The sequence below is a fragment of the Tiliqua scincoides genome, chromosome 13, assembly GCF_035046505.1.
Source record: "Tiliqua scincoides isolate rTilSci1 chromosome 13, rTilSci1.hap2, whole genome shotgun sequence".
In the NCBI taxonomy this organism is placed as follows: Eukaryota; Metazoa; Chordata; class Lepidosauria; order Squamata; family Scincidae; genus Tiliqua; species Tiliqua scincoides.
Genome location: NC_089833.1, coordinates 16,633,445 through 16,658,350, shown reverse-complemented (window position 1 = coordinate 16,658,350; position 24,906 = coordinate 16,633,445). Strand labels below are relative to the sequence as shown.

The window sequence follows — 24,906 nt, the reverse complement described above, 5'->3', positions numbered from 1 at the left end:
GTTCCAGTGTTATAACTGGGCACCAAACAAGCCATAGCTGGACAGCAGACGTCTCTACCACATCTTGTAGGAAGGAGTTCCACATCTTGTAGCAGTCTGTTCCCTGGCTGCACTGAGTGGTGCTTAGGCTGCACTCCTCTGCACACTTTCCTGGGAGCAAGTCCCATAGGACACAATGGGACTTACTTCAGAGTAGACATGCAGAGCACTGGGCCCTTAGAGTCCCCAGAGCAAGCTCAGGACTGGGGCCTGGCAGGCCATTCCAAGATTTGTCAACAGAGAGGCAAGAACATCCGGGTTCTTTTCCTCCCAGGCACGTGACACCAGCCCTGCCCGCCTGCCTCTTTACAGCAGGCTGTTTCCAGTCTCTTCCTCGCTTTAGGGCCTTGTCGTGACGCGGCGTCGCAAACGTGACCGGAATGCGCCGGTCGCCGGGCAGCAGAGCGTCGCTAACAACAGGGTCTGGCCGCCTTAGCAACGCAGGCGCTCAGTGAGCTGAGGCTCCTCCTCGCTTTGCGGCCTTGTCGTGACGCGGCGTCGCAAACGCGGCCGGAAAGCGCCGTTTTGCCGGGCAGCGGGGCGTCCCTAGCAACGGGGCCTGGTCAGCTTTCCGCGGCTGAGGCGGCATGGCGGAGACGGAGGCGCCGGGCGGCGAGGGCCCCGCGGCGGCGGCCGTGAGCCAGGCACTGGGGCGGCAGCTGGCGCTGCTGGAAGAGGGCGGACGCGCGGCGCGGCTGGAGGCGCTGGCCGGCATCGAGGCGGTGCTGGAGGGGCCGCCGCCGCTGCCGCCGCCGCTGCTGCAGGAGGTGTTCGGGCGGCTGCTGCTGCGCCCGCTGACGCGCTGCCTCGCCACGGACCCGGCCGAGCGCTGCCGCGAGCGCGCGCTGGGCCTGGCGCGCCTCTGCCTCCGCCGCGGCCCGCGCCCCGCGGCCGCGCTGCCGCTGCTGCTGCCGGCCCTGGCGCGCCGCCTCTGCCGCCACCCGCCCGGCGCCGCCGAGCCCTGCGAGGAGCTGCGCCTCGGCCTGCTGCAGCTGCTCACCGGCCTGCTCGAGGCCTGCGAGGCCGAGGCCCTCGCGCCCTTCCTGCCCGAGCTGCTGCGCGCGCTGCGCGGCGCCCTCCTCGACCCCTTCCCCGGCGCCAAGTTGGAGGGCTGCAGGGCCGCCGCCGCCTGCGCCAGGGCCGTGCCAGGTGTCTGCCGGGGCAGGGGGGGTGGCTCAGGCTCCTTCCCGCTGGGGGAGGAAGTGGGGGAGAATAGGCCCCGCCCCCTCCTCTGCACTTCCTCTCCCACTCCCCCCACTGGAAAAGGAACTGGAGCAGAAGAGGAAGTGCAGAGGAGATGGGGGCCCCACACCCCCATCATGAAGCATGATGGAGTATCATGAAGCATGACTAGCATGAAGCAGAAGAGGATGTGTGGAAGAGAGGAGACCACACCCCGTTTTCTCATCTCCTCTGCACTTCCTCTCTCACTCCTCCCACTGGAAAAGGAACTGGAGAGAGTGGGGCAGAAGTGCGGGAGGAGATAGGACACACATACCCTTCTCCCCCCACTTTCATGTAGAGTATAGGCTAGGCACTGTGGTGGGATACAGGCACTCTGTTCTCCATTGTATCTGCTCACCTTGCACCTGGGGAGCTTGTGTTGTAAGGCTGCAATTCTGCGTAGGCTTAATTATTATATTGAGATTTGCTTCTGAGCAGAGATGCATTGGCTTGAGCTGTAAGATGACCTTTGCTGGACCTGAGCCCTCAGATAACTGAGAACTAAACTTGGCACTATGAAGGATACTATCATTTTTACTATCCATTTAAGAATATGATCTGAGTAAAAGTTATTGAAATCCGTATCCATAATTTCTGTGGCTGCATTTTCATTATCAGTCAGGTCAAATAGAGAGAGATGGGTCAGTTATGTAGTATTTAAGCCAAGGGGGAGGGATTTGCCTTTTGGCTTTTGAGGGTTAACAAGTATTGGGACCTTTTGAGTGCATGACGTTGCAGTATCTTTCAAGTCATCTCAAAATACAGCCAGACTGACATAAGGGCAGAGGATTTGGTGTGCAGTTCTTCCATTTCATGCTAGTTTGATATGCTAGTGGAACAGAGGATGCTGCCTCCTAGTTTAGTATCGTTGGCATTGACCAGCAGCAGCTCCCCTGGCTTCGGGCAGGAATTTTTCTCTGTCTAACCTGGAGCCTGCCATATGCAAAGCAGATGCTTTCCCCCTGAAATTACAGACACATCAGTGACACAGACCACATCACCACACTCTCACATAATACCAGAACAAGGGGACATCCACTAAAATTGAGTGTTGGGCGGGTTAGGACAGACAAAAGAAAATATTTCTTTACTCAGCGTGTGGTCGGTCTGTGGAACTCCTTGCCACAGGATGTGGTGCTGGCGTCTAGCCTAGACGCCTTTAAAAGGGGATTGGACAAGTTTCTGGAGGAAAAATCCATTACGGGGTACAAGCCATGATGTGTATGCACAACCTCCTGATTTTAGAAATGGGTTATGTCAGAATGCCAGATGCAAGGGAGGGCAGTAGGATGAGGTCTCTTGTTATCTGGTGTGCTCCCTGGGGCATTTGGTGGGCTGCTGTAAGATACAGGAAGCTGGACTAGATGGGCCTATGGCCTGATCCAGTGGGGCTGTTCTTATGTTCTTATCACCACTTTGTGTGCTGTGCACATATGTACAGTAACTATGCACCAATCTACTACTGTATATTTAAAAGTGCAACTAAAGTTTTCTTTGTTTTCTTTTTTTACCAGAACATTTTCATATGCAGTCGGAAAGCTTGATCAATCCCTTAATGCAGGCAATCTCCCACCAACATTACAAAGTCCGTGTGGCTGTGATTCAGGCCACCGGTGCAGTGATACAATTTGGCAATGCAAAGTCTTTGGATGATGTGCTTTCTCATCTAGCCCAGCGGTGTTTTGATGATATCCCACAAGTAAATATATTTTGATGAGATTTTAGTGTAGACCTGTCTTCCTTTGCAAACGTAGCTGAGAAACCAATGCTAGCGGAATGGGCACGCGCAATGGCGCAAATGTGTCATAAGGCACACTGCTAGAGTGCAGAGGCCCACAGCTCCAGTGGCAAGTCCTGTGCTGACTTGCTGCTGCCACTCAGAGGCCTGTGGCACTGGGCAGTGGGAAGAGGGCGGAATAGGTGTGGGGGAGATGTAAGGAGCCAGGGGAGGGTGGGGACGGGACAGTTCATACCTGGGAGGAGGGCAGGGGCAGTAGCCACAGCAGGTGCTGCCTCCTATCTCCCCTCCTGGGCCTGAAAGCCCAACAGGGGGTGGGTTGGATTTGTGCCAGCAATATCACTGGTGCAGGTCTAAATAGCTCCATAGAGGCTGCTGGGGCCTCTCCCTTTCCCCTGAGGAGACCTCCAGCAGCTTCATCTTCTGTGCTAGATGCAGCAGAGGGTGCACCAGCCCCGCTGGATTGTAGTACAGGTCTATCTTAGGATTGTTCTGCCCATCTTGAATATGGGCATTGAATTCTTGACCTTTTTGTTGTTGTTTTTTAAAGCTTGCCTTTAGATTTTTTTCCAGGCTCTTGTTAAATTTAGGTCTTTAAATAGGAAAGTACACATGTTGCTTGGGGAATTGGAGGCACCTCTTTAGTAACTGAAACAAATTTCAATTGATTCCTAAGCAAGTGAAAGAGATAGACAGATCTTAAACTGAAGCCTGAATCTACTGGAGAAACTGTCCTCATGTCCAGCTGCCAGTCCTCACACTGTATGAAAGTAGACCACACCATACAGTTGCATCTCCTCTTTCTTTCTTGACTTCTTGTAGGTTAGGGAAGCTGTTATCAGTGTCATTGGAGAGTGGCTGTTGCACCTGCGGGACAGATATTCGTTCTTTCACAAGTTAATTCCTCTGCTGCTCAGTGGCCTGAGTGATGAAATTCATGAGAACAAGTAAGTAGACTATAAGACCCCCCACTCCTCCAGTTTATTTAGCTAGTGTGAAACTGTCTCTCTATTTTAAAAGCACAGTTCATTCAAATAAAATGGAGATCTTCAAATTTGACAGAAGGTGTTCTAAGCCAAGGTAAAATTACTGATTTTCCTCTGCATGTTGCAGAGAAAAGGTTACTCTACTCTGCTAGTTTTGCTTGCTGTTGTCTGGCGTCCAAGGGCATGCAAGATCAAAGATCACATGAGCATAAAAAATTAAAGGTTTTGTATGCACCCAGTTAGTGCTCAGTAATACTGACAAGCAGGAACATAGGGCAGTGCTTTATGATGATGGTCCTTCTGACTCCATTTTGTCAAATCCTGACTGACAGCAACTCCCCAGAGTTCCAGGCAGAAATTTTGCTCTGCCCTAATTGCAGACAGGGATTAAGCCTGGGAGCTTCTGCATACAAACAGAATGTCCCCTACAGCTGAGCTACAGCTCCATTTGATTCTGAGGCTAGCACATATAGCATGCTCCATTGGGAACATTTAGGATAGATATTCTTTCTTCAATCAAGAGCCATGTACACCTGTCCCTAATTGAGAACCATCCTCTGTGCAGGTGTATATGGAGACTCTGCATGGTTGGCAACCTTCAGTCTCAAAAGACTATGGTAGAAGCCTACAGCACCTGGTATTCCCAGGCAGTCTCCCATCCAGGTACTAACCAGGCCTGACCTTGCTTAGCTTCTGAGATCAGACGAGTCCATGGTTAGGCCACATCAGGAGCAGGCCAAGAAGCCACATCCCTGCCAAGTGTGAAGTCTGTTCCCTGCCCCCGCAGACAGGGAGACTGTTAGTCTGAAGAGGCAAATGCTCTCCCTGTGAATGTCTTTTCTGGGCTGTATGGACTTCCTGCCTGATCCAGCACTGGAGGCTAGAAGTGTCCCTCCAATGAAAATGTTGCACTGGAGTTGATATAACAATTCTGTGATGGCGGAGATATGCATATGCAAATTGTCCCAATCCATGAGTGTGTTGTTATTTGTTCAAGTAAGAAGTTATCATAGCTGTTCAAACACACACACTGGAGAGATGTTCTTGATAGTTATGTCACTTTTTTCACAATGGCTTCTTCCACCATTGTAGAAGAAGTTCTTCTTCAGAAGAAGAATTTCACAAGAAATTCTTGTGAGTGCAGAAGAATTTTTCAAGCAACCTCTTTCAAAATATCTTTGAGCGTATTGTTTATCAAGTCTGATGCTTTTGTTTTGTATCTAGGGAGCTGGCTCTGAGTTACTGGAAGAAAGTAGGCTTGCAGTGGGAAAAAGAAAATGAAGAGGACATTAAGGATAAGCTTGACTTCTTTTCCGTGCCATCATATTATCCTCCAGGAAGTGAGTATAGTGAGAGAGAATGCTCAGGCTGCAGGATCACAGAGGGAGTTCGGATGTCTTTCCAAATATTGGTTTGGCAACATGTAGACAAGCATTCAGGGGAGCTTGGGGTTGTGCTGTCCTTGTGCTTGGTGACTCCCTGACTCCAGGAAACCATAATTTGCTGTTTTGTCCAATTAACAAACTGGTTTGAGTTTGCCCAACAAGCCAGGATTGGAGATGAATCAGTTGTGTTGTTGGTGCATGCTGGGAAGGCAAAGTGTTATCTTCTCAGACCCCCCCCCCCCGTTCCCCCAATGATGAATATACCATCTAAACGCTTGTGTGTGTCAAAGTTCTTATTCTAGGGCAGGGGTGTCCAAAGGTTTAGCAGGAGGGCCACATCATCTCTCTGACACTGTGTCAGGGAAAAAAAGAATTAATTTACATTTTAAATTTGAATAAATTTACATACGTTTGCATAAATGAATATATTAAAGATGAACTTATATGAATGATTGAAAGTCTTGCAATAGCTCAAGGCCTATAAAAGGCCTTGCACAAAGCAAGGCTGGCCTTTCCTTTGCTGCTGCTACTGCATCACAGACAAGACAGACAATCACAGACAACAAGCAGTGGAGGGAGCCCTCATCCCACAGCTCATGCGAGAGGTCAAACAGTCGCCCTCTCACTGAGAGCAGTTGTGTCAGGCCAGTGCGGGCTCCAACAAATCTCCAGAGGGCCAGAGACTCATTGGAGACTGGGGACTCCCTGAGGGCCGCATTAAGAGGCCTCAATGGCAGTGAGTGGCCCCAGGTCTGGGTTTTGGGCACCCCTGTTCTAGGGAATGCCACTTTTTATTTCCAGAGAACCTGATCACCCATGCAGATCCTGTGGCACTTGAGCTACATGTTTTCCATCTGTACTGCATGTTATAGAAGCCCCTTTCTGTGGTGGACAACCTCATAATATCATCTTTGGGGGCCCACTGTTCTACCTTGTGCATTGCCCTCTTTGTTGTGATACAGTAGGGATTCACTCCTCTCTCTCCAAGCCTATCTGAATCACCTTTGCCAAGACGATGTGGTTTCACATAAGCCAAGGTTGGGAACTGGTTTTATGACTCGGGTTATTAGGGAAAATTTTAGCTATTCTTTAATTAATCTTATGCTCTTCCCCCTCCCCTCCACCATCCATTGCCATTTACAGCTGAATAGTAAACTTGATCAATGTAATCAACCTCTTAGTGGTCTCCTAGTGTCTTTGTTAAGATTCCTCTGAGGCTTAAGTGCCAGTGCTAGAGAATGATTTGTTATACAGGAGAGATAGCCAGTAAGTAATAATACTGAGCATTCTGGGAGCTGCGTGAGACAATGTTCTTTTCAAAACAAGTATGGATCACAAGATTGGGCAACCCCCCAACTGCCTACTTGAATTGGCTTCTCATGCATCTTGCCTTCTAACATCTTGTAATTATAGTTCCAGTGGAACAAGATTAATAGCAAATGTGGAGTATTTCAGACATCTGACCTAGTAATTTTGCACCACGTCTCTTAAGAAGTTTTACATTGTTTTCTGGCAGGTTCAGCTCTCATTCCCTGCATTTGCTGCAAAGCTGCAGTGGGATAAGCACCTCTTCAGTTGTGTGCAATTTACACAAAGGCTGGCTTGCCTCTTCACACACTGGTGGCCAACCTCTTTGGCAAATGTGCCACAAATAGGCCCAGAGCCTGAGACAGTGTGACTCTAACAGCACATTTATTCATTTATTTAAAGCTTTGGAACAAACAACACAACACAGCAATATTTAGCAGTGATAAACATCATCCTTTTTAGAATCCAGGAGTGGGAGGAAATGCAGTAGTACAGCAGAGTTTGCGGCCAGGGCACCTCCAGGGACAGGGAGGTATTTGGCTTGTCACCTCATGTACTGGACAGTCTTGAACTAGCACTGCCACTGATCTCAACAGGCCTAGATCTGCTGAATTGGAACCCACATTTTTTACTTTTCAGCCTTTGTGTAAAGTGTATGTTACAATATTTCTACTTTTCTGTGTGTTTCTCCTTTAAAAAAAAATCCAAACAGTTTGTGAAAAATGAACAATTGCCATTCTAAAATGCAGAGCCTTCCCATCAGTGGTCTTCCTCTGAATTACAGCCCAGTCCTAAGCTCCCTGGCACTGCCTGGTGCAGCGGTGCCAAAATGGCTACCGCAGTATCCAACTGGGCCAGGGAGGCCATTGGAGGTCTCCTTGAAGGAGTGGGCATTTTGTTTCCTTCCCACGAGGAAAGCCCCAGACCTTGCAATGGGGTTACTTAAGTCTGAGCCAGCTATTTTGTGGGCGCAGACATGAGAGGCCCCATGTCAGGCTTCACTGCCCTCCTGGGCTGGTCCCTTCCCCCATTCCGCTCCTGCCCTGGAACGCCTACCCCCCACCTCCAAAAGCTGGACTGCCATCTGACAGTGCTACCTACCCCTGGTCTCTTGTTGCTGGCGTCCTCCAAGCGCTGAGGCGTGGCGCTGGTCCAGTGCTGGCACTTTCTCCTCCCCGGGTGCCACAAATGTGCTTTAGGTGTTTCATAAACACTTTTGTGTTCTGTATCCTGTTTAACTTTTCCATTGGGATTTTTAAAAAAAATTATTTGTACACAAGCAAAGAACCTCATGCAAAGCCAGAAGGTGGCTACTGGCACTCAAGCCCTTAGGATTGGGCTCTTATTCTTTTAAACCCAGTTTTTTCCAGCCACCAAACTAATGAACCTGACACCTCTGAGTCATCATGCTTTGATCTTTGACTGACAGAGATTTTAGGTCAGGGAGAAAAGTAAAGAAGGAATTCCTTGCTATATTAACAATAGGGTGACTTTCTATTGAAAAGCAAAAAAAAAATCCTTGCCTTGGGGTATAGGTGTAGACAAGTTAGGGAAAGAGGAGAAAGCTTTTGACAGCCACAAGATATGTTGATGAAATAGCTGCATTTGTGGATCTAGAAAGAAGGGACTGTTGAAGAGAACCAGTCATTCTTTTCTTCAAACTCTGCCTCTGGTCAAAAAGGCACCACTCTCTGTCTTTGTCTTCCCAGGCAAATTTCTGCATTTGCCTTCTTTGTTGATTGCTGTCAGTTTCCATCCTCCTGATACTCTCTTTCATGACAGACAGAAGCCCTAGTTTAGGGTTCCTTTGAAGAGCCTTCCCTTTAAGTAGGCGTTTCATAAACACCTCTGTGCTCTGTATCCTGTTTAATTTTTCCATTGGTTTGTTTTTTTTCTAAATATTATTTGTATAGCCACACAAGCAGGGAGCCTCATGCAAAATCAGAAGTTGTGTTGGGGCTTTCTTTTGGGGGAGCTGGCTTCTTAATCGGCCATGAACATTTTATCAGGAATGCCTCTGTGATGTAGCAGGTACCATATGCTAGGCGCTGTGTAGCATCTATAAGAAATGCCCCCTTTGGACCACACTTGGTGCCCTCCGCCTTTTGTGTCTTTGCTAGTTTGGGTGGTAAATCTAGCCTTGTTTCTTTCAAATTGCTTCAGAGCTCTTCACAATTTGAGTCAGACGGTTGGAAAGAAATGGAGTTCTACCTATCCTGAGCTAAGCATCCAATTTCCTAAACCCTCCTGGCTAAGATTCCCATAAGCACAGCAGCTCCAGAAAGAGCTATAGTGATTGTGGCCATCACATGTAGCCTAGCTTGCATGAAACAGCCCACTTTATTAGATCAGCTGGAGGGGGCCATCAGTAGGTGACAGTGTGAAGAGGGACCTTCTCATATGTGGAAATCCCTTTTGTCTGAAATTAGGTTGACTTCCCTCTCCAGATATTTCAGCAATTCTTGAAAGCCTTTTTCTCTCTGATTTTGAGCAGTTCCCCTTTTGCTATGTTGACTTTTCTATTAGTTTGACTAGTTGACCACTATTCTGTTAGCTTGTTCTTTTTGTTTTGCATATGATGTTCCTGTTGCATTTCATTATGAAGTAGCTGTGTTGAACACCTCTGCTAGATGGGATTGGCAAGTTATAGATGACTTAAATAAACGCTTGCATCTTGCCTACCTCCTCCATCTATGTAGATATGTGCCCAAGTGGAAGAATTTCACATGGAGGAAGTTTGGATACAGCATCTCCAGCAGGAATGTGGCCCTCCTTGATGTGCAGTGAGCCTTGCTGGATCAGACAGCATCCTGCTTCCCAGAGTAACTAACCCGAAGCTTTCAGAATCCCCCCAACTGGGCATAAAGGCAATAATATTATCCTGCCCACCCACCAACCCCCCCCCCCCCAATGACTGGCATTCAGCCACATGCTTTCTCTAAGCACAAATATTTCCTGTGGCCTACATGGTAGTTCTGGTTCCCTTTGGCACATCCATAGATAGCATCTGTAGTGCACCGGTGGGGTATTGCACCATGATGTCACAGGAATGATAACAATATTTGCAATCTGTAAGGCACTTATTAGTATGCAAAGAGCTTCATCACATGTGCTGTTGTAATCCTTACAACAGCCCTGTAAGGTAAGTGAATGAGATTATTCCCATAGTGCAAATGAGGAAGACCAAGGCTGAGAGGGATCTGACAGCCCAACCCTAACCAATTTTCCAGCACCAATGTAACCCCAAGGTAAGGGAACAAACATTCCCTTGCCTTGAGAAGGCCTCAGTGACCTCCCAACCCAGAATGCAGCACATGCCCCTTTGGCATGGCTGCATTGATGCTGGGAAGTTGGTTAGGATTAGACTATAGGGCTTCAGAGTGAGATTTTATGGGAGGAACAAGGGGAAATCCTGGTTCATAGTTCAGTCTCTTAACCACTATGCTACATCAGCTTGCAGTAAATGAAGAACTTAAGCATTTTCAAAATTTTCTGTAAGCCTTTCTCTTCCCTGCTTCTTATCTTCTTTTTTTTTTTTCTTTCTAATTCTTCCTCCCTCCCCAGTGGATCGACCAGAGCTGGGATGTCGGGAGCTGGTGATCAGAAACATCTTCCACATTCTCCCAGGTCTCTGCAATGATTTGACCGACTGGGTTGAAGGCACCCGGATCAAGACATCCCAGCTTTTGATCACACTGCTGCAGCACGCCGAGGACCATATAACACAGCACATGGAGATCCTTCTGAGGGCTCTGTACCGTGTCTGCTCCGACGAGGAAACTAGCGTGGTCAGGAACGTAAGTAAGCCCAGGAGTGTAAGCGCTTTACAGATGTTAACCTGAGTGCCTCTTCTCAGTCAATTTGATGCATCCATATCCAGAATAGTAATGGTGGGTCATGATTTCCGGCAATTGCACTCCACACCAGTTTCTGAAGAATCTTCCAGGGCAGCCTCACATAGAGCACGTTGCAGTGCTCTGTTGTTGTGATTGAGAATATTTAGACACAACTTTTCAACAAAAAAAAGTTCACACAGTGGTTTATGTAGCAAAATAAATCCAGCTGTGTGGTAACTAAGGCATGGGTCACTATAGTTAGGGCTGCCTAAGAGATGGGTGCTACTATTAAGTGAAATGTATTTTCTGTTTGATTATTGTGCTGATAGATGGTGCCCTTATTCAGATTACTCTTCACCTGTGCTGCTGGCCAAGTGGAATGTTGGTAACAGTCTCTTAAAAATCATAAGCAGCAGATTAAAGTTTAAATGCCTTGGGGGATAAATTCCATTTCAAAACTATGTGCAGTTCATGCCCTTTCTAGTTAATTTCACATGTTATCTCTTTCTCCCCCTCTCTGCATAATCCTCCCACAATATTAAGGTATGCCTATTCCGGGTGAGAGTCTTAATCAGTGCTCAGACACAGCACGTTTTGGGTTTCTTTCTTGCTGCCTTCCTTTTTTTGCGTGAAAGAAATCATAGCACGCTTTTGTTTGCAACAGATGCGTTTAAACTAAGAGAGTTTGAACATGTGTGCTTCACAATGAATGAGGTAACAAGCTGACAGCCAGAGAGATGCTGCTGAGGATAAAGAACACAAAAGAGATCTTGTTTCCCATTTTTGGAGCATTGATGCTCTCATTAAACCAAACCGTCAGAAGTCATGTGCAACTAAAAGCAAATCTTGCATTTTGCCCATTTCTGGGGAAAAAAAATGAATAGGAGTTGGATACAGATGTCTGCTTGAACTCATCAGCTGGGCTCAGCATCCAGGGTGACCTCTGAAAAGGGAAATACTTGGGCTCAGCTCAGTTCAAGTATTGCACCAAACTACAATTAAGGAAATTTATGATTTGGTGGTGTTTCTGAATTGACAAATCACAACCGCAATTGGAATCCAATTGAGCAACCGCATTTGGAAACCATGACTTGAAGTGGATTTGTGAACAGCAGTCTCTACGAACTGTTTATCATGGTATCTTGATGGATGTTATTCTACCTCGACAGAGAGCAGAGCCTTCTCTATGGTAGTGCTTTGCTTGTGGAACTTGCTGCCCCAGACAGTTCAAGAAGCTCTACCCTCTCTCCATTTTTAAAAGGGTACTTAAGACCTTATTCCCCCAGAAAATTTGGATTGTGAGTTGCTGTCAAAGTACTTTATTTTTTGTCAATTTTTAATTACTGTTTCAGATGTCCTCTCACTGAAAACTATGTGTTGTGTGTTTTAGGCCTTAGCCGCCTGGGAACCATTTGTGAAAGGTGGAATAGAAGTGGATAGATGAATTAAGTCCCCTTCCTCGGGAGCCCTGAACAGCCCCTTTGCTTATTGTTTCAAAAGAACTTGACAAACTTTTTTATTATTCAGATCCCCCTTCATTCCTTTTGGTCATCTGTATCCTTAATTTTTTTGTTTTTAATGGGCTGTGGTGTTTTTTGTCTGTTTTTATGATGTCATCTTGTAAATTCTGTTTTTACTTTTCTGTTTGCCAGCCACTTTGAGCGTTAATGAAAAACAGGATATAAATTGATCAAATTTTAAAAGGGCAAAAAGAAGGCCCTTTACCAGCAAGAATGTGATCTTTGCTGAATGGGTTATACTACAGTGCCCCAGCAAATATGCTTTGCTGCAGATAAGTCAATAAGGCCTCGAGATGTCAAATTGTTAGCAATGCTGGGTGGGGTGGGAGTTGTGTGTCTTTATTTCCTCTCAAAATTTGGTGGTTGAGGAGGAGGTGCCTCGGAGGAACATTGTGAAGAAAACGGGACTTGTACATCCTAGACAGGCATCTGGCTGATGACGGCTGGCTAAAAGGTTCTGTTAACACTGGAAGTTGCCTGCCTTTGTTTCTGTGTTCTCAGAACTTTCTCTTGGAAGCTTGAGAGCCCAGTGTTGAAAGAAGGCATGTGAGCATTCCTTGTAAGCTCTCTCAATACATGTCAGGAGAACTTTTTTATGCGTAGAATCGTGAGTGAGTGAAGGAGTAGAAAAAGGCCTAGGAGGCGATTTCTGGAGCCTTTTTAAAAAACAAGAAAGGAAAACAACTGACACCCTCAATGTTGAGAGAGGTGTGTGTGTGTGTGTGTGTGTAAATTATCATGATAGGCTTGACTGGTGTTTTGCATCTTGCAATCTGACCAACCTTTATGTCTGTTCTCTTTTCATAGTGTGTGAAAGCAGCAGAGTTGATTGGCGCTTTTGTCAACCCTGCGGTGTCTTTGAAGTTGATTTTGTCAGACCTGGAGAGATCACCCCTCCCGTCGCATCTCATGGTTCTCGCTGCGATTATACGTGGCTCCCCCAGGAAAGTCTTGCAGCCTCACGTGGCGTCCCTTGCCAGCACGCTGTCCCGCCCTGAGCTATGCCAGCGGTATGAAGAGGTAAGAGGGATGCAGAGTCAGCTAGAACTGAACAGGATCCAGGGTCTGCCTTGTCCCAGACAGAACTGTGTGCTCCCTATTCATGCCCAGTCATGGAACTTAGTTGCATGCCAACACAAAGTATTGCTTTGTTATGTTGTGAAGAACTAGAATGTTAATACAGTAAATAAAAAAGAAGCAGGTGCACCTGTTGGTTGCATTCACACTTTATGTGTGTGCGTAAAAATATATCCTGAAAATGAAGTGTATGGAGGGGCCCTAAGGGAGAATATCCACAACTGATGTCTTTGTCTCTGTTGCTGGCATTCCACTGCCATCCCAAAATGAAAGCTGAATGCCTTTGATCTGATTGCCAGTGTTGTATGTGAGAGTCCATAAAGGCAGTCACCATGGCGACCACCCCTTTGCAGCTGTAGCAGCTGTCCTTTTCCTCCTGTGAGAGCGGAGTGAATTAGTCTCAAGCTGGCTTTAAAATTCAGACTCGTGCCTATGTATCTGCCCTGACTTTGCTGGACAAATCAGGTTCCCTTGAGATGGCCTTTCGGATTGCCTTGGGATGAGTCTGCCTCTCTGATGTGCTTCAGCTGGGTTTTCTTTGCACTTGTATGCAGAAGCCAGGCATAGACTAACTGGAGAGAAGAATACAGACCAGGAGGAAGAAAGGGATGGAGTCCACCTAGCACGTGCTTTCCATTTTGCTGAGCCTCATGTTCGCAGTGGCTGAAACAGCAGCATTTGCTACAGTGGAACTGTTTGATTTCTCTCTGTCCTGCAGGCTTTTTTGCTTGTTTCAGCAGCAGGAGGAAGACTTCACAGGGAGATCAGGGGCAGTTTTGAATGCCAGCACTTGTCAAGCCCTTCTCTTCCACCCCATTCCTTGCTTAGCAGGGCAGCGGTGTTTTGGCTCTGGTACTGGTGAGGAGCAAGGCAGAGCTGACTCGCCCACTTTCCATTTTTCCTGTATGCTGTAGCACCACACGGTGCAGGGTGAGAATTCCCCCTCCCCCTATCTTTCATTTTAAGAGATTCAGCACTGACTAAAGGAAATGCTACATCATGCAGCAATTAACTGGAAGGTAAGCAAATGCTTACTGTGCTTTACAGGCAGATCCTCCGCATCCTTACTCAAAAATAAGTCCCGCTGTTTTCAGTGGTGCTTTTTTCCCATGTAAATGTGCATAGACTTGTAGGCTTAAAACAATGTAATGAAGAGAAGCACTTGGAAGTTAGGCAGTGCCTTTGGAATCCAGCTTTCCTGTTTTTCCTTTTAAATGGAAATGGAGACTTTCACCCATTTGTAGCAGAACTTTCAGGATCATTTTGAGAACCTGCTTTCATGGAAAAACCCACTGGTTGCACTTGTACAATGCTTTTCAAAGCACATCATATGTATTTTAATTCTTATAAGAACCCTGTAAGGTAAGTATTATTATCCCCATGTTGCAGATGGGAAGACTGAGAGAAAATGGCCTGCATAAGGCCCCCTAGTGAGTTCATGGCAGAGATGTGATTTGATCTTCCCAGTTCCTAGCTCTTCATCTTCCCAGCTCCTAGCTCAGTCTCTTTGCGACTGTGCCATATCAGCTCCCTGAAATATTTTATCATGTATCATGAATAAAAAATAAAAGTCCAGGGTGTAGATCTTCCTAAAGAAATGTGCTGGCTGCTGTTGTCAGGTCTACTTGAACCCTGAGGCTATCAAGTGCTTGAAAGACGAATAGCCACAGCCTAATACAGCTTTGATCTGACTAGGACAGAGCACAGCAGATACTAGAGAAGGTGCCTGCATGCCTTCTGAAAATCTTTCCCTTCCTGTCTGTGTTTGGCAGGTCTTCTACGTGGAGCAGTTGCTTTGCTGTGTGGAAGCTCTCATAGAGGTGTGCCAAGAAGACTGTCAAGAAATCAGCCTCCAGCTAATGAAGATTTTGATCTCTATAACGGCAATACCAAGTGCAGGACACCTTCATGTAAAGGTGAGATAGACAGGAGTGCCAGTGCGCATACCTGTGTTTTTGTTTTCCTGGGTATTTCTTGAAGCGGAATGTGATTGAAGTGAGTTATTCTTTCTAGCATTTGGTTTTCGCAACTCAGAGTCAAGCAGCAAAGACTGAGAGAGAGCGATGCCATGTAATGCACAGTCAGCCACCTTAGGCCCATGTTCCATATCCTGCCTGCCAAAGCTCTTCCTTCACCCCATGCAGCTCTTTGCTGCCACCGTGTGGTGATTCACCCATTTGATTCACTGCTGAGCTAGAGCTACATACTTTGTACCGACCCCAGTTCAGAGGTACAGGAGAGTGGAGTGGTCTCTCTTGGACCACACTCTCCAGAGGCCTCAAATAGAGGCTTTCCCTTATCTTACTACCTAATACCTCTATAGAGAAGAAGACTGGGTCTGAATTTGAGAATTGTTTACATGTTGAGCATGTGCTTTATCAGTAAACTGCTCCTGTTTGTAAAACTGCCCAGCAAAAACCTGAAAATCAAGACTGACTAATTACCATTCCTAATCATGCATTATAGCATGTTTTCGTGGCAGGATTTCAGAATGCTATCTAAGCTTCATTATGAAGCCCCTTATTTTGCTCTTCCCTGAAGGGAAAAAGATTATCCATAAAGAAGTTTTCTCAAAAGGTGGATTTGTGTTAATCTCCCGGAGCTAGTGTCATAGAGAAAAACCCAGGATGTTTTTCCAGAATTGTTGTGGGAGGGGTAATCTTAGTAGGAGAAAAATAAACCACTCAAAACTAAAGGCACAGCAGATCCAATGTTTTTTACACAGGCAGTGTGATAACCGCAGTTCAACCTTAAGATAACATATCCTTAAAAAAAACAACCTGTAAACCAGCTTAAGATGATATAGAGTTCTTTGATTGCAAAAATCTATTTTATTGGGAGAGAAAGTATAACCCAGACAAGGAAAGGGAACATTTTTTTACCATTTGAGAGTGTATGTTCACATCCTGAAAATGTTGGTGACATATTATACAGTTGTTTAAAATCCAAATCCCTGACCACATGTCCTCCAAAAGTGGGTCCCAGGCTACAGGCTGAAGTTTGAGGTGGGCTCCAGCTCTCAACACGTTGAGGACCACTTGGGGTAGCTGCAGCAGAGTTTTTAAAGAAAAAGTAACCTGTGATTGTTCATGGCAGGCCATCTTATTTCTCTCTCTGCTTCCTCAGGTGATGCAGCAGTGCCTTTTGGGGAGCTGCCCTTTTCACCTCCACTCTTTTCCTGGGCTTGAAACTGTTTCAGTCATTCTTTAAAATCGGAGGCAGTAGCCAAAGGTGGCCTTGATGAATGAGGGCCTTTTTTCCTGACAGCTATAAGTCACTTTCTTCCTAAGTTGCATGCCAGATAAATCAGACGGCCTTCTTCTTAGGGCACCTCTTTGGTGGCCCAAGGAATGCTTTGTTTCCAGTCTTTCTTCCTGTAATTGAATGACCATTTTGCTTCCTGACCTGTTGCTTCCAGGCATGATAATCCCAGTTGGTATTTATGGTCTTTTGTCACTGTCAGGCTATTTCCAAATAAGTCTTTATTTTTGAAAGTTAGTCTTAACATCAGAAAATTCATGCTTGAATACAATCCATGTTCATTTGACATTATTTCTGGGCCAGGGTTAGAGGAGTCCTGTGACTTTCAGGGCATCAGAATGTCTTGCGCAGAATCAAGTCCTTGTGCAAGGTCTTGAGGCTCTCTGCTTTTAGTTTTAAGATGTGTGCTCTTTTGAAAGAACATGTTGCTAATAGAGAGACGATAGTGAAGAAAAGACATGCTTCCTCTCCAATGTGGAGACCACTGTGCACTGGGAAAGGCTTCCCTGGCACAAACAATGCTTACCATTCCACTGGGGAGCCTCGTAATCACAGCGCTGCTCTCCCCTGAACTGAATCCCAGCTTGCTGCTTCCAGGATCTGTCACCCCAGCAGCCATTGCACTCGAATTTCCAGGCAGATATGCAAACCAGGGCACAGTTCCGGGGGAGACTGGTGCCACAACCACAAGGCTCTATTCATTTGGGGGAGGGGTTATGCAGGGCACTGGATCCAGCCCATGAGCCAGATCTAGAGAGCCCTACTCTAGCAGGTGGAGGGTGGGGCTCTGAGGACATCACTAGTTGCCAGGGACCCGCAGATGCTGCAGAACAAGACCGGCTATGTCTGTGGGGCTGGCATCTGTTAACACCTGTCAGGCCTGATGGTCTATCTGTGGGTCTTTCTATCCTGTTCCTAACTGTAAAGTGAAGTATAAAGGAAAGTAGTAGCTAAGTAGCATTAAAACAGACATTCCTGTGGGGAAGGAAGTTGTTATCCAGTTGTCTAATAACATTCATTAGAATCTCACCTTTAAAAAAAAATTAAGCTTCTAATACTCATCTTTTCTTAGAAAACATATGAAGCCCACTTCATTAGCCAAGCAGTGCTTCCCACATTCAGTCACTTTAGTAGCCAGGAGCCAGGCCTTCCACAGTGAGGAGAGAATCTGTTTGCTGCCAGCTCTGTGTCCCAATGCCAGGCTACAAGGAAGAGGGGCCACCTTTCTAAACATTTTTTGCATCTTTTCCCCCCACCCAACAGTTAAAGGAAGCAACAACTTCATTGGCTGACGTGCAGCACTTGAGTGGTGGTGTTAGCCTGTACCGGCAACATATAACTCAGCTTATGGAGTGGGTGTCTTCAGCTCATGATGACTGGACCTGCTATTCTCCAGAACTGCTGCAGTTAGACGTCATCGCCACTCATTCAGGTAATGCAGATGGAGCAAGGCAAGGGTGGGTTTGCCTGCTCTTTCACCCATTTGTTAGTCATCTTTTTCTGCTTAAGCTATGTCTGAAAATTTTTCAGAACAAGGCAGTATGGCTGCATTACTGCTTGTCTTCTATGCTATGTGATTGATAATGGATTTTTGATTCACCAAACTGCAGACCTTTGCGCACTTAACCGGAAATAAGTCCCACTGAACACCATGAGACTTACCTCCAAGCAAACATGCATAGAATCTGAATGTGTAACATTGACTTGTTTACATTTAAGCCCATAAATATCATGAAGTGAATTGAAATGCTTAGGTTTGTGTGTTCCTTCCTCTCTCCTCTTGCATGAATTTCCCCCTCTCACCCTGCTTCAGAGCTAACCCATGGAGCAGCATAATGTTCAATAACAAATTCTCAATCAACCTCACCAGTCACAATATTATGGCTCGCTCCGCATCAGAGTTAGCAACCGTAGTTTGAAATGCCAGTGTCAGGCCTGCTGGATTGTGACCAGAATTTGTGTGTGTATGTGTGAGGGCTTGTCTTCAAAGCACACACATACACACACACACACACACACACACACACGGGGGGGGGAGTGGTATATCCTTTGTCTTTTCTTTTTCAGGTTATCCCATTTTTTTTTGGGGGGGGGGAACATTAATTGAATATTTTTATACAGATTTTGCCATCCCTTGTGTTAAGTCTTTGCATGCAAGGTGTGCTGGCCAAGTAGAAAACTCAGAGTTTTCCATGTTTATTTTCCAGGCCCCGTGATTGCCGAAGCTCTGGAGGCTTTTATTCTCATTCTTAAAACATGCCTGCAGACCTCCAAGGATCCCCAGATGCGTTTGAAACTCTTTTCTATCTTCTCACAGTTGCTTCAGAACCCAGACGAGACCGTCAACTCTCAAGGGTAGGAACCATTTCATAGCCTTCTGCTACATTACCTTGTTGTGTTGTACATTTGCTGTTGAAGAAGAAGATTAGTTGGTTGTTGGCAACCTTCAGTCTTGAAAGACTCTGGTATCGTGCTCTGAAAGGTGGTTCTGGAACAGTGTCTAGTGTGGCTGAAAAGGCCAATTCGGGAGTGACAATCCCTTCCACACTGGGAGCAAGTGCGGTCTGTCCCTGGTCTGTCTTCCTGGCTCTGGGCCTTCCTTCTTTGCCTCTTAGCCTCAGACTGTTGGCCAAGTGTCTCTTCAAACTGGGAAAGGCCATGCTGCACAGCCTGCCTCCAAGCGGGCTGCTCAGAGGCCAGGGTTTCCCACTTGTTGAGGTCCACTCCTAAGGCCTTCAGATCCCTCTTGCAGATGTCCTTGTATCACAGCTGTGGTCTACCTGTAGGGTGCTTTCCTTGCACAAGTTCTCCATAGAGGAGATCCTTTGGGATTCGGCCATCATCCATTCTCATGACATGACCGAGCCAACGCAGGCGTCTCTGTTTCAGCAGTGCATACATGCTAGGGATTCCAGCTCGTTCCAGGACTGTGTTGTTTGGCACTTTGTCCTGCCAGGTGATGCCGAGAATGTGTCGGAGGCAGCACATGTGGAAAGCACTCAGTTTCCTCTCCTGTTGTGGGCGGCGAGTCCACGACTCATTGCAGTACAGAAGTGTACTCAGGACGCAAGCTCTGTAGACCTGGATCTTGGTATGTTCTGTCAGCTTCTTGTTGGACCAGACTCTCTTTGTGAGAGATCTTGAGATCTCTCAAGATATAGTCTTGAACAGCATCTGTGTATGGTAGGTGGCATTATCCCCATACTGCAACTGGGGAAGACTGAGATGGAGAGGAAGTGGCTTGCCTCAGCCCACTTAGAGTCCCATCCTATGCCTGTCTACTTTGAAATAAATCCCATTATAATCACTGGAGCTTACTCACAGGGAAGTATGTAAAGGATTACAGCCTTAATGAGTTCATGGTAGAGGTGAGATTTAAACCAGGGAAGTCCTGTTTCTCAGATTAGCGTGCTAGCCATCTCACTGCACCAGCTCTCCATATAGAGAAGGGCGTAGCAATAGTTATCAAAGGCCAACTGAAACAAAAACGTGTTTGCTAGCCTTGAGAAGGCCTGCAGGGAAGAGTGTGAAAATGTCTCTTGAGAGAGTGTGCTAGCATTGTGGCTGCTGCAGAAAAAACCCTACGTCTGGTGAAGGCTGGTGTAGCCTTCCCATGAGATGAAATCCAGAGCAGGGTCTCATCAGAAAACCTTAAGTAACAAGCCCGAACCTCACAGAAGAAGAGACATTCCTGCGATTATCAGAAGCCAAACCATTTAGGGCTTTGAAGGCCAGAGCCAGCAGTTTGAATTGGGCCTAGGAACACACTGACAGCCAGCACAGGTGCTTCAGAAACAGGTAATGGGCCAAAACAGGTTCGTACCTGTTAAGAGGAAGGCTGCACATTCTACTTTTGCTAAAGTTTCCGCATCACTTAGCACATGTTGCAACAGCCTAATCAGGAAACCACCAGGCATGAATGGAAGGGGCCAGGTTTCTGTTATCAACTCAGTTAGAGCCTACTCATTAGAAATGTGACTGTTTTGTGATAGAACAATGCCAGGCAGTCGTACTGCTAGACCAAAGACCACAATGAAAGGGGGGAACAATGAAGAGCTTTTTGCAAGCAGACCCTCATTTTAGCTGTCATCTTGGGTTAATGATTATAAGAACATAAGAACAGCCCCACTTGATCAGGCCATAGTCCCATCCAGCTTCCTGTATCTCACAGCGGCCCACCAAATGCCCCAGGGAGCACACCAGATAACAGGAGACCTACATCCTGGTGCCCTCCCTTGCATCTGGCATTCTGATACACAGCCCATTTCTAAAATCAGGAGGTTGCACATAGACATCATAGCTTGTAAGCTGTAATGAACTTTTCCTTCAGAAACCTGTCCAATCCCCTTTTAAACGCATCTAGGCCAAATGCCGTCACCACATCCTGCGGCAAGGAGTTCCACAGACCAACCACATGCTGAGTAAAGTATTATTTTCTTTTGTCTGTCCTAACCCTCCCAACACTCAATTTTAGTGGATGTCCCCTGGTTCTGGTGTTATGTGAGAGTGTAAAGAGCATCTCTCTATCCACTTTATCCTTCCCATGCATAATTCTGTATGTCTCAATCATGTCCCCCCTCAGGCACCTCTTTTCTAGGCTGAAGAGGCCCAAACGCCGTAGCCTTTCCTCATAAGGAAGGTGCCCCAGCCCAGTAATCATCTTAGTCGCTCTCTTTTGCACCTTTCCCATTTCCTCTATGTCTTTTTTGAGATGTGGCGACCAGAACTGGTCACAATACTCCAGGTGTGGCCTTACCATTGATTTGTACAACAGCATTATAATATTAGTCGTTTTGTTCTCAATACCTTTTCTAATGATCCCAAGCATAGAATTGGCCTTCTTCACTGCCTCCGCACATTGGGTTGACACTTTCATCGACCTGTCCACCACCACCCCAAGATCTCTCACCTGATCTGTCACAGACAGCTCAGAACCCATCAGCCTATATGTGAAGTTTTGATTTTTTGCCCCAATGTGCATGACTTTACACTTACTGACATTATACAAGAAGAGCCCTGCTAGATCAGGCTTAAGACCCATGTAGTCCATCAGCCTGATTCCCACAGCCCACCAACTGCCTCTGGGAAGCCCACAAGAAGGAGTTGAAGGCAGACCCCTCTCCCATCATTGCTCTCCTGCAACTGGTATTCAGAGATAGGGTTCCAGTGGACATGGAGGTTCTGTATCACCATCCATATGAATAGCCAGTGATAGACTCTGGGCACAAGCCTACCCAACTTTACAGCCCTCGTGCATGACTTGAGGAGGTCTCTATGTCTGTCCTTCCACCACAGAATGCACTTCTCGTGTATTTTTAAGGCAGTATACTCTCAGAACACTGCAAAAACCAGGTGAGCACTCTTCCATGGAGTGTTGCCATCTTTTTTTGAGTCAGAGGCCCTATACCTGTAACAGGTGCCTGACAGTCAAAAAATCTGTTGGGAGTAGCTATGTTGTCTGCATCTGGGGGGAGTAGGCAGCCGTGTTCACCTGTTACAGCTGAAAGAACAAAGAGACATGTGGCACCTTGAAGGCTTAGTGGATTTATTACAGCAGGAACTATAATGGACTTGATCCAACACAGTGGTCTCCAACGCACCAAAGCTTCTGCTGCAGTAAATCCACCTAGCCTCTGACGTGCCACAGCATCCTCTTGTCCTCACCATGCTATCTCTGTGCTGGAAGAAGCTACCCTTACTGAAGATCTGTTTGTCTGGCAGCTGGCAGGTTTGTGAAAAAACCTTTGTAACCTTGTTTTCACAAGGAGTCACCTTGAAGTGAGAGGGAGGGCACATGCAAGAAATTCTCAACACAACAGCCAATCCGTAGGCACATGAGGACTTTTTAACAAGGTTCAAAGTAGTTGAACCATGAGCCATCAGTGCATTATGGGCTAGCTGTCCTTAAAAGGAGGAGCGGTTTCGTCTGTTTTTTCCACTGCAGCCCGCGCAGCTATATGGTACTTTGTCAATCATTCCCAACGCTGAGCGCAGTCTAGGTCCCTGTTAGAGATGGCTGCAATTTAAGAGTTTCATTTTCAGCATCAGCCAGACATATTCCCCTGTTTGAACAACTGCATCACACTTTGAACAGGTGTGCACTTTCTTTCAAACATACAATGGGTCTTATCTGGCAACAAGGTTTTTTGGGGGAGAATGTGGGAGTTAAATGGCTCAAATTGACAGGTTCTAGCATACCTTGTTAAACAGCTCTTGGGCAGATATCTCATTTTGCTGAATGGTTTGGCATTGCTCTTCCCGTTTTGCCTCAACGATATTAAATATAACACACTCCTAAACATTGTTCCTCTTCACAGAAAGCATTCCATTGTAGGTGAGCAAATGCCTCTGCTAAAACCCACCTTTGTGGTTTTGACACATTTTATTTAAGGGATTAAAAGAAACCATTACCGAAAATGCAGAAGTCCCCAAGGGTCATTTGGCATAGACCACCTTGGAGCTCAATGTCTGCTTGGAAACAGGCTGGATTGAAGAAGCATCTTACGCAGCTTTCAGGAACAACAGTGCCTTGAGAACGTCATGAAGCGCTGCAGAGTTTGAAGGGGCGAATTCAGGACTGGTCACATGCACTGTTCAGACTTGCTGTGCATACTGGCTGCCTGTCTGTGGCCAACTGTCTCAGTGCAGCCAGTGCCATGCTATTTGCCTGCCCTGCAGAAAAAATGCAGTGCGTGGTCTGCAGTGGTGTGCAGAAATGCAGTTCTGCACTTGGTGAAGACTGCACTCAACTGGCCTCGGTGCAGTTAGCTGACATATCCAGCCCTTTCAGGCAATTGCCACATGCCCGATGGTCATGAGAATTGGGCTGAAAGCAGAAAAGCCTTGATCAGACTAAGGAGAGCCACATGCAAACCACTTGCAACTGCTCACAGTTGGCTTTTATTTAAGCTAAGAGCTGTTTACCATCTTTGCTGCACATTCTTAAATTCCACCTGCTGGAGAAAAATAAAAACCAGTACTGTGTTGTGCAGGCTAGTTCACTGGGACATGCAGTAGCCCCTTGAAATCCCTCCACGTGTGGGCCCCCAACAGCCAGCCAGTTGTGTGCAGCCACCACAATGTTCCTGGTCAGCCATTTTGTTGAAAAAACTTTTGCAGCATTTTCCAAGGCACGTGTAAAATTTTGATTCTGTCTCTGATAACAACTGGAAAATGCAACACACATGATTCAGGTTTCAATATCTAAAACAAAATCTGTAGAAACCGAAATGGTTTTACATTGCAGTAGGTTCATTTTTACAGAATCAGCATTTTTTCCTCCATTTTTGTGGACATAAAATACTCTGTTGCATCTTGGGGGGCAGGGGTAGAATTCTGTACATTATCTTGGTGCCAGCAGGATAGGCAGGATCATTAGCATCCATGACCGAGGAAGACAACTCAGGTTTTCAGGTGGTTAATTGTTCGTTGATATTGATAACTACCAAGCACTGACTTTGCTATTTCAGTATCTTAAGTATCTTAAATTCCCCACACTTGCAGCTAAGGGAATTTCTGGTACAGTTTGGTCCTTACCAGTGCTGTTCCTTCAAGTAATGTAGAAGCATGCATGATCAGTATGGAAAAATATGGCCCTGATCCAGCAATCTGGAGGACACTCAGCACTTTAAGTTCAAGAGAACAAAATGTTGGTTTATTGTATGATCTGTTCAGCAAGGTGCATTTTGGGGGTTGGACTAGATAACCTCCGAGGTCCCTGATGGCTCTGGCATTTTGTGATTTTTCAATAACAACCACTCTGTTTTTCTTTATACTACTGTTGAAATCCTCTTCATGTTGTTGGAGAGGTTTGATCCAGAGAATAAGAGGCCTTGACAAGACATGTTATTGGCAGAACCTGAAACTGAGACGACTCCTGTCTCTTCCTGAAATGTTGTTTATACAAAGTCCACTTATTTTCTCTCAAAAGAAAATTTAAGTAATGAAACATTGTTAACACACACTGTCATCGTATTTGGTTAAGTGTGTGTTTCTTTTTTCCCCCCTCTTCATGCTCCATTCTTCCTGTTCTGGCTATCTTGTTTTCAAGACTGAAAAAATGTGTCTTTTCATCTTCCCAATCATTCCATCACGTTTGCACAAAGCGTTTATTTTGCTGCTCTTGTTCTTGGCTTCAGGCAGTTTTGTAACTACCTTGAGACTGTGATAAAAGACATCCTGGCTCCGAATCTGCAGTGGCAAGCTGGAAGAACAGCAGCTGCCATCCGCACAACCGCCGTGGCCTGCCTCTGGGCCCTGATTTGCAGCAAGCTACTGTCACCAGAAGAGGTAAACTTCCCCCCCTTCGTCAACTGTCCTGTCAAAGCCAGGAAGGGATATTGCCCTCCTAAAATGCAAGCCTTCTTTTTTAAAATACTTTCAAGAAAATAAAATTATATACACCAATTTTTTTACAAAATTACGAAATCATCCTAACAAAAATAAAGCCCAGGGGGGCAAGTTAAGAAGACGGATCCATCAGAAAATGAAGTCAGTCACAATAAATTCATGTAAAAAGAAGAAAAAAAGATG

The 24,906-nt window shown here is 46.2% G+C and overlaps 1 protein-coding gene across 1 annotated transcript in view; it reads left to right on the top strand.

The window, feature by feature from the left end:
• The first annotated feature begins 475 nt into the window (after positions 1-475).
• DNAAF5 (dynein axonemal assembly factor 5) overlaps positions 476-24,906 on the top strand; it is a 29,271-nt gene continuing 4,840 nt past the window's right edge. Inside the window, exons 1-10 of the mRNA XM_066640643.1 lie at positions 476-1,188; positions 2,778-2,962; positions 3,824-3,948; positions 5,212-5,327; positions 10,245-10,477; positions 12,844-13,056; positions 14,886-15,029; positions 17,638-17,806; positions 18,582-18,729; positions 24,513-24,663. Of these exons, the coding sequence (XP_066496740.1) occupies positions 627-1,188; positions 2,778-2,962; positions 3,824-3,948; positions 5,212-5,327; positions 10,245-10,477; positions 12,844-13,056; positions 14,886-15,029; positions 17,638-17,806; positions 18,582-18,729; positions 24,513-24,663 (2,046 nt within the window). The 5' untranslated portion in view covers positions 476-626. The remainder of the gene's footprint in view (positions 1,189-2,777; positions 2,963-3,823; positions 3,949-5,211; positions 5,328-10,244; positions 10,478-12,843; positions 13,057-14,885; positions 15,030-17,637; positions 17,807-18,581; positions 18,730-24,512; positions 24,664-24,906) is intronic.